At 40.1% G+C, this 10293-nt stretch overlaps 1 protein-coding gene across 1 annotated transcript in view; it reads left to right on the top strand.

The window, feature by feature from the left end:
- The window catches only part of cryzl1 (crystallin, zeta (quinone reductase)-like 1), an 11922-nt gene continuing 1629 nt past the window's right edge, over window positions 1-10293 (top strand). Inside the window, exons 1-11 of the mRNA XM_061911392.1 lie at window positions 1-219; window positions 427-504; window positions 4259-4331; window positions 4410-4454; window positions 4536-4604; window positions 7460-7593; window positions 7656-7767; window positions 9003-9101; window positions 9167-9282; window positions 9355-9460; window positions 9530-9575. Coding sequence (XP_061767376.1) covers window positions 160-219; window positions 427-504; window positions 4259-4331; window positions 4410-4454; window positions 4536-4604; window positions 7460-7593; window positions 7656-7767; window positions 9003-9101; window positions 9167-9282; window positions 9355-9460; window positions 9530-9575 — 938 coding nt within the window. The 5' untranslated portion in view covers window positions 1-159. The remainder of the gene's footprint in view (window positions 220-426; window positions 505-4258; window positions 4332-4409; window positions 4455-4535; window positions 4605-7459; window positions 7594-7655; window positions 7768-9002; window positions 9102-9166; window positions 9283-9354; window positions 9461-9529; window positions 9576-10293) is intronic.

Below are 10293 nucleotides of genomic sequence, written 5' to 3' on the forward strand. Positions count from 1 at the left end.
ACCCCACACTACTGCTATTGCGCGAAGAAGACGCAGTCACATGATACGGAACGTAAACCAAACAGGACAATTGCAGATAACTGCATCTATTTATTTTGAATTAAACGTAAATAATTATATTTTCGTAAATAGACGAACAAACATTTGAGGTGAAACAGCATGAAAGGTTTATTTTGCCAAATCGACCGGAGCGAGCTGAAATTCTTGACTCAGGAAACGGTGAGTTTGGCGAGCTTTGTCTTCTGAATACTAAAATATGACCACTGGTCTCGTTTGGTCCTAAATGTGATTTTTTGGGGAAAATTACATTAGTTTATTAATTGAATATTAAAGCCACACATCGATGACATGTTTGTCTAATGATGTCATTATGTATTAGTTTGTGTTTAGGAGGTAAAAATTAAAAGTGACCATTTCCCGCCATAGACTCTTCCAGAAGTCTTAGGCAGCCATGAGGTCAGAGTTCAAGTGAAGGCATGCGGCCTCAGCCCAGTTGACCTCAAGGTAAGAGTGTCAGTCATGTCACATAATGTTCATAGCATCCTTCCATTTTCTATGGGTTGTCCCTTTTTTGGGGTCTTGTTGTCACTTCCATACGACTACGTTTAAAGTAGACATGGACAGATCAATTAATCAATCAATGTTTATTTATATAGCCCTGAATCACAAGTGTCTTATCAGGTCCGATACCGACACCGATTATTAGCAGTCAAGGAGGCCGATAAGCGACATTTGGAGGCGAGTTTCCTCTTGATGTATTTTGAACATGTATATAAAAACATTCTGAGCTCCTTCACGTAGATTATAGTTGAGACTTTTTTTCAAGATGCCTTAGTATTGTTGTAGGCACAATACCTATGTGAGCAATTTGCAAAATGCGCAACCGCATTTTGCAAATTTGTATAATGCGCAATCTTTTTGCAAATTGCTTCCAGCTATATATTTGAATAATGTGAGGTGCACATTTTGCAAATCAATGGGCGCAAAAACATGTTTTTGGGTGTCAATATAATGTATTAAATACTTATGTAAATCTATTCATTTGTAGTCCGGACAATATAACTCAAATCAGTCCAACCCTAACCACTATACAGTGTACATCCACGACTAAACTACTGACTAAACTACTAGCACAACTTGGTTTACTATTTATAAAATATAATAATGTAGGGTTACTGACTAAACCAGGGGTAGGGAACCTATAGCTGTAGAGCAGGGGTAGGGAACCTACGGCTCTAGAGCCAGATGTGGCTCTTTTGATGACTGCACCTGGCTCTCAGATAAATCTTAGCTGACGTTGCTTAACACGATAAGGAATGAATAATTCCGCCGGTAATCACGATCTTACAAATAACGTTCAAAATATAAAATATTCTCATCCATCCATCCGTTTTCTACCGCACCTGTTCAAGAAATAACAATGTTATTAAAAAGAATTAGAGACTTAATATGCTCTAAAAATGTTGGTCTTACTTAAAAAATGTACCCATTTAGTTTTATTCAGTGTTAAAAAAATATGATATGGCTCTCAAGGAAATACATTTTAAAATATTTGGCTTTCATGGCTCTCTCAGCCAAAAAGGTTCCCGACCCCTGCTTTAGAGCCAGATGTGGCTCTTTTGATGAGTGCGTCCGGCTCTCGGATAAATCTTAGCTGACATTGCTTAACACGATAAATAATGAATTATTCCACTTGTAATCACAGTGTTAAAAATAATGTTCAAAATATAAAACATTCTCATGCATTTTTAATCCATCCATCCGTTTTCTACCGCACCTGTTTAAGAAGTTGCTTTAATGGTAGGAAGTTATTTATTTACTATTGGTTAGTGTGGGGCTTGCCCTCCTGAGGGTTCTTCAGACCACCAAGCACCAACATGAGAGCCTGTTTCAGGGTTACAATATTGTTTTATTTTTCAATAAGTCTCTCAGTTGCTTTCCAGCAATTGTCTTTTTGTCTTTCGTCCTCGCTTGTGCTTTGGCTCCAGCTCCAACCCCGTCTCTCCTCCTGGCTGCTACTTAAAACCGAGTGGCAGGTGATTAGATAACAAGGCCCATATGGGCCATCTACGCACCTGTCGCTGATTTCGAGGCTGTTCCTGGCAACACCCCCTTCGCTGCAGGCCCGCAGGCCACGCCCCCTACACAGTTAGGTTCAGAATAACAATTTTATTACAAAAAATATTATATGGCTCTTACAGAAATACATTTGAAAATATTTGGCTTCTTGGCTCTCTCAGCCAAAAAGGTTCCCGACCCCTGGACTAAACCATCCACAAAATCTTGTTTTAAATCTCGTCTTGCGATATGCAAATTGCTTGCGCACAATGGAAACGACGTATAATTTGCAAAGTGCGCGAGATTGGTGAAATGCTAACAACAGTATCGCGATATTTTTAGGCCATGTCACGATACATGCTATATCTGGATATTTTTCCTTAACCTTGTATGAACACTTGATGCATATAATCACAGCTGTATGATGATTCTATGTGTTGTAGGGCTGGGCGATATGGCCTTTTTTTAATATCTCGATATTTTTAGGCCATATCGCGATACACGATATATATCTCGGTATTTTGCCTTAGCCTTGAATGAAGACTTGATGGATATAATCACAGCAGTACGATGATTCTGTGCCCACATTAAAACATTCTTCTTCATACTGCATTAATATATGCTCATTTTTAACTTTCGATGCAGAGATGGAAATCACAACTAAGTCAATTTACCAAAAGTGTATTCATTAAACAGTTATTAAGCAGTGGCACAAACATTCGTGTCATTTCCAAAACAGAAAGTGCAAGATTGTCAGAGACATTTTAAAACAAGCTATGGGTGCACTTTTGTGCATGATGTCACTAAGATGACATATCAAAACAACACTAAATTAAAGTGTACATTTTGTACAGAATGGCACTACAATAGTTTAAAACAAATAAAGTGCACTTTTGTGCATGATGTCACACGATATTTCAACAACTGTCAAATAAAAATGAGCTGCATAATAGGAAATCAAAATGCTACGTGATAGGTTACTGCGGACCTTATCTACTTATGTTGTTCACAATTTTTTTCATACAATGTTGATGTGGAAATGGTTGTCTCGGCATTTTGTGGGCGTGTGGCATCGAATGGAGATGTTGAAATGCGGAGTAAGCACTCTTCATTCTCTAGCGGTGACTTTTCAAATGATGCTACATATTAGCAGTAATACTACTTTTTGTAGCAACGCTTTTGCCCCACACCTGACAAATTAAGGTTGTCTGTTCGACATATTCCCGCTTGAAGCCAAACCACTGCCAGACGATGGACCCCCTGCTCTTTTTCTTGGGAATCAATTATTCCTTCATTTGATACCAGATTCGCACCTTCTTTCTCTCATACTATAACTAGCACCACAGCTAACGTTACCCATGCTGCTACCTCTCTGATCCGTATGCGCTTATTTTAAATCTCTGTGAGAAGGAGAGACAAAAAAGAGTGGGGAGAGCCTATCGTGTAATTCTAGCAGCTAAAAACAACCGCGTGAGAACATATACTCAAATATCACGATAGTCATTTTCTATATCGCGATATATCAAGTATATTGATATATCGCCCAGCCCTAATTTCACCCCAATCAATGTAGTCAGAAAAGCTGTGTACATTTGCAAATACTGTGCAAAGAATTATGTAAAAAAATACCACAAAGATGCAGCAGCATATACAAAAGTGCCCAATAATATATCTTTTTTGTAATTCCTCTTAAATTCCCATATATATGGAGCTTAACTTCCTGTGGTAAATTTCCGGAAGTTTACCGGAAACTTTCCACCGCATTGCAAACCTACATATGTGTATATATTGTATCTGCTGAGGTAGTGCTGTACAAATATATATATTTAAAAAAACGCCGATATATGTCCAAATAAATGGGTAAATAAATGGGTTGTACTTCTATAGCGCTTTTCTACCTTCAAGGTACTCAAAGCGCTTGGACACTACTTCCACATTTACCCATTCACACACACATTCACACACTGATGGAGGGAGCTGCCATGCAAGGCGCCAACTAGCACCCATCAGGAGCAAGGGTGAAGTGTTTTGCTCAGGACACAACGGACGTGACGAGGTTGGTACTAGGTGGGATTTGTACCAGGGACCCTCGGGTTGCGCACGACAACTCTTCCACTGCACCACGCCGTCCCAAATGCCACATTGCTACCCGGATCTGCAGTGTGAAGTTGTCACTTGCTTGTTTTGTTGCACGTTGCAGTTCCTGGAGGACGTGGGCATGCAGAGGAGTTTGATCCCTGTGGGCAGGGAGGTGGCGGGCGTCGTCCAAAAAGGTGTGTGTGTGTGCGTGTGTGTGTGCGTGTGTGCCTAGTCAGCCCTAACTTTCTCTTCCTGGTTGCTTCCCTTTCCAGTGGGTCCAAAGGTCTCCTTCTTCCAGCCAGATGATGAGGTTGTGGGTAGGGGAGCGTTACCCACAATGCATCATGTGCGAAAACATCTACTGTGTGTTGTCTGATGTCTTTTCACCCTCTCACAAGGCATTCTTCCTCTGGACTCCGCCTGGTCCGGCCTGTGTGACGTCCTTGATGTGGATGAACAACATCTCGGTGAGAAGTCTTCAGTGTTTATTGGGTGAAACATAAGCAATCTTTCTCTAGTGACGGACGCATAATAAAGTTTTTTTTAGGGGCGTCATGACTCCAATGCAACTTTTTCACTTCGATACCGATATTTGGAGCCTTGGGTATTGGTCGATACTGATTCGATATCAGCAGGAATCGCAAATATTGTATTATTTAGTAGCGTGGAATGTTAGAAAATGAAACTATCGAACAGAGAACAATGGTCGATATAAAAAAACATTGACTTATTTATTATTATAAAAAACATTGACTTATTTATTATTAACCATCTGCAATGGACTTATGCTGTCTTTAAGTTGAAGTCATTGTTTTTTTGGACGACACCTTGTGGTCACAAAAATTAATGAAGTTAAGCTCATGACACAGTAAGTGGAATGATGCGGAAAGGTTTGTTACTGGATAATTTCTAATTCTACCTTGGAGACTGTGAATGTGTAACTAATATGCTATAATAACTGTTTGATACTTGTTTATAGGGGTGCACAAAAAAAATTATTCACATCCGAATCGCCTTTTTTATTCATTACAATTCTAAATAGATTCTTAATTCTCTTTAAATGCATTCAAAATAAATAAATAGATTACATTTTTACTTTTTTTATAAGATTCGATTTTTTAAAATGTTTTCATGCCATCTCCAAACCAGAATGAGCTTTTCCAACCTGTAACCCATTTAGAAAAAGTTTCATTATGATTATTGAACCAAATAATACATTGTGAGAATCAGTTTGAATCGAGAATTGTGTTGATTTGAGAATCGATTCTGAATCAAATCGGCACCCCAGGAATCAGTAAAGGATCGAATCGTTAGTTGCCCAAAGATTCACACGCCTACTCTTTTCTATTGACAAATGTGCTGTTTAGGACTGCAATATTGTTCAATGATTATTACCAATGTCTAGCTTGTGTGTTATTGTGTGCTTAGCTGTTGTGGAGCTGCTAGCTCCTAGTAGCCTATAGCCAAGCATGTTCACCTTTTGTAAATTACTTTAGTAAAATAGAAGAACTTATTTGAGGACTGTCGGGACACAAGTAAACGCACTGCAGGACTGCCTGTATCGCACATGATATCACACAAGTAAACACTGCAGGACTGCATGTATCGACCATGACATCACACACAAGTAAACACAAACCAGGACTGCTTGTACCATCCATCCATCCATCCATTTCCTACCGCTTGTACATTTTGGGGTAGCGGGGGGTGGCTGGAGCCTATCTCAGCTGCATTCGGGCGGAAGGCGGTGTACAGCCTGGACAAGTGGCCAACCTATCTCAGGGCACATGATATCACACAAAAGTAAACACACTGAAGGACTTTTCTTTTATCGCACACTGCAGGACGTTTTGTATCGCACATGATATCATAAACAAGTAAACACTGCAGGACTGGTTCTATCGCACATGATATCACACAAGTAAACACACTGCAGGACTGCTTGTATCGCACATGATATCACACACAAGTAAACACACTGCAGGACTGCTTGTATCGCACATGACATCACACACAAGTAAACATTGCAGGACCGCTTGTATCGCACATGATATCACACACAAGTAAATGCGCTTCAGGACTGCTTGTATTACACATGATATCACACACAAGTAAACGCGCTTTAGGACTGCTTATATTGCACATGATATCACACATAAGTGAATGTGCTGCAGGACTTCTTATATCGCACATGACATCACACACAAGTAAACACACTGCAGGACTGCTTGTATCGCACATATCACAAACAAGTAAACACACTGCAGGACTGCGTGTATCGCACATGATATCACACTCAAGTAAACACTGCAGGACCGCTTGTACCACACATGATATCACACACAAGTAAACACGCTTAGGGACTGCTCATATTGCACGTGATATCACACATAAGTAAATGCGCTGCAGGACTGCTTGTATCGCACATGATATCACACACATGTAAACACACTGCAGGACTGCTTGTATCGCACATGATATCACAAACAAGTAAACACACTGCAGAACTGCTTGTATCGCATATGATATCACACACAAGTAAACATTGCAGGACTGCTTGTATTGCACATGATATCACACACAGGTAAACACACTGCAGGACTGCTTGTGTCGCACATGATATCACAAACAAGTAAACACTGCAGAACTGCTTGTTCATGTGCGAACATGACATCACACAAAAGTAAACATTGCAGGACCACTTGTATCACACATGATATCACACACAAGTAAATGCGCTTCAGGACTGCTTGTATCACACATGATATCACACACAAGTAAACACGCTTAGGGACTGCTTATATTGCACGTGATATCACACATAAGTAAATGCGCTGCAGGACTGCTTGTATCGCGCATGATATCACACACAGGTAAACACACTGCAGGACTGCTTGTATCGCACATGATATCACAAACAAGTAAACACACTGCAGAACTGCTCATATTACACATGATATCACACACAAGTAAACATTGCAGGACCGCTTGTATCGCACATGATATCACACACAAACACGCTTCAGGACTGCTTGTACTACACATGACATCACACACAAGTAAACATTGCAGGACCGCTTGTATCGCACATGATATCACACACAAACACGCTTCAGGACTGCTTGTACTACACATGACATCACACACAAGTAAACACGACACGGGACTGCTTGTATCACAATTTTAAGGGTTCGATACCGATAGCATACGATTATTGTTTTTGCTGATATCGGTTTGACACCCAATTTAAGTATCGGACACATGGTTTCTGTATTGACTGCTGACAAGTAAAGGTATAAAAACCTGTGTGTGTGTTCCTCAGTGGAGAAGCCGGAGGAGCTCAGCTTCGTGGACGCCGCCGCAGCGCTGCAGGACGGTCTGCGCGCGTACAGCGCCCTGCACACTCACGCCCACATGGCGGCCGGACACACGCTCCTGGTCCTGGACGGCGCCAGCGTACGTGACTCCTGTTCGGCACGACACCGCGTCATATTCCACTAATACCTAAAACCCTTTAGTCCTTGGGCTTGATGTGCATCCAGCTGGCGTGTTATCACGGCGTGAAGGTGCTGACCACCGCACACTCGCAGCAGCAGCAAGCCTTCTTGGAGCAGCTACGCCCCGCTGTCGGTGTGTACACATTCCTTCTTCACCACCATCAACAAAGTCAGTGCCCACTTCGAATGTGTACCAGTAGGTACTGACCTGTCTAGAACTTGACGGTGACTCCATCATTATTTGACACTATTTTGATCAAGATCTGAATTTTCCGAGCTGAGTTACGAATGTTAAAAGTTTTAAATGGGTTATACTTGTATAACGCTTTTCTGCCTTCTTCCATTTTTAAACACTGAATGTGTATGAATTTTAAAACACTGAATATTAAAACAAATATTTTTTATACACTACATTTTATACAGTGACTTCAAAAACATCATTTTTGTATTCACAGTAAATTCATGCACTGACTTAATTTTTATAAACGGAATTTTAAAAAAGCACATTTTTAAACACAGAATTTGTATGAATTTTAAAATAAATATTTTTCATACACTGAATTTTAATACAGTGACTTTAAAACACAATTTTTTTATTCACTGAATTTTTTATGCAAAGTAAATTTATGCATCAACCGAATTAAAAAAAAAAGTTTTTAAACACTGAATTTGTATGAATTTTAAAACAAATATTTTTTATACCCTGAATTTTAATAGTGACTTTAAAACACCAATTTTTTCATTCACTGAATTTTTATACACAGTAAATTTATGCATCGACTGAATTTTTATACACTGAATTAAAAAAAAAAACATTTTTAAACACTGAATTTGTATGAATTCTAAAACAGAATTTTAAAACATTCTTTATACGTTGAATTAGGGACGGCGTGGCGCAGTGGAAGAGTGGCCGTGCGCAACCCGAGCATCCCTGGTTCAATCCCCACCTAGTACCAACCTTTTCACGTCCGTTGTGTCCTGAGCAAGACACTTCACCCTTGCTCCTGATGGGTGCTGGTTAGCGCCTTGCATGGCAGCTCCCTCCATCAGTGTGTAAATGTGTGTGTGAATGGGTAAATGTGGAAGTAGTGTCAAAGCGCTTTGAGTACCTTGAAGGTAGAAAAGCGCTATACAAGTACAAACCATTTATCATTTAATTTTTAAAGAAGCATTTTTTTAACATACTTTTTAATTGAAATTGTCGATATAATTTAATGTAAAATAAATATGGTGTGAAAAAAAGTTTTGGTAAAAAGACACAAATGATCGTCCATGTCTCCGACACTCTGCGCGTCTGCCATTGCTTTCTCATTATCGTCATGTTGTTACCGGCAATGCACGACCATACTGTTTCCCTTCTTTCGGCAGCTCGAGTGATTCCGGTTTCTAAAAACTGGTCAGACCTGGTCCCGGCGGTCCTGGAGGAAACCGGAGGACTGGGAGTGGATGTGGCGGTTGACTCCGGAGGTAAAAACATGGGAGAAAGCGAAAAGGTGGCAAGGCCGCACAGGTGCCGATGCTTGTCTTTTTAGTACGTTTGCAGGAAAAGGAAGAGCCGGAGGAGAGTAGGCTCCTCCCACACAAGCATGACATCATCAGTGTGCTGGCAGTGGGAGGGCACTGGGTGACGTCCCACCAAGACCTGCAAGTGAGTCCCTAAAACTGCAGTATGGAAGCCAAGGAAGTCTTCACAGCTTGTTTGTGTGCTCACCTTTCACAGCTGGACCCGCCTGATTGCAGACTAATGTTCCTGAAGTCGGCGTCCCTCTCCTTCCTCAACCCTGAAGCGTGGGCAGCGGCGGGGGCCCAGCAGGGGCGATACCTGCGTATCCTTGGCTAGCGCCTCTCGGTCCGACACAGACGCGCTGCTGGAGTCCTTGACAGCCGGCTGGCAGATATCCTGAGGGACATGATGGAGAAGATGTCAGCAGGAGTTCTCAGGTACACAAACACTGGGCTTCATCCTTACTTTACAACCCAAGGGCCATTGTTGGGCCCTGAGCGCCCCCTGGAGGCCAGCATAGGAATATCTGTTTTTCAGCTGCCACTTTTCCATCCCATGTGGCAGCAATGACAATATTGAACAAACAGAAAAAGTCTGGAGCTAAAGTCATAAAAAAGTTTTCTTAAGCACAAAAATGATGACTAAAGCGGTGAAGCTGTGTTTTTTTGCACTTAAATTTTATTTAATTTATTTATAGAACATACATATTAAGATGTATTATTCATTCAGTTAGTTTTTAATTATACAGAATGTATATATGTTTGTGTTTTCATCAGTTTTTAGGAGTTTCTTCTTTTGTATAACATTTGATTAGTATTTATTTTTGTACCAATAACAGAAAAAGTCTGGAGCTAAAGTCATTGAAAAGTTTTTTTAAGCACAAAAATGATGACTAAAGCGGTGAAGCTGTGTATTTTTTTGCACTTTAATTTTATATAGTTTATTTATAGAACATACATATTATTAAGATGTAATATTCATTCAGTTAGTTTTTAATTATACAGAATGTATATAGGTTTGTGTTTTCATCAGTTTTTAGGAGTCTCTTCTTTTGTAGTACATTTGATTAGTATTTATTTTTGTACCAATAACAAACAGAAAAAGTCTGGAGCTAAAGTCATAGAAAAGTTTTTTTAAGCACAAAAATGATGACTA

This window comes from Nerophis ophidion, linkage group LG09 (genome assembly GCF_033978795.1).
Source record: "Nerophis ophidion isolate RoL-2023_Sa linkage group LG09, RoL_Noph_v1.0, whole genome shotgun sequence".
Classification (NCBI taxonomy): Eukaryota; Metazoa; Chordata; class Actinopteri; order Syngnathiformes; family Syngnathidae; genus Nerophis; species Nerophis ophidion.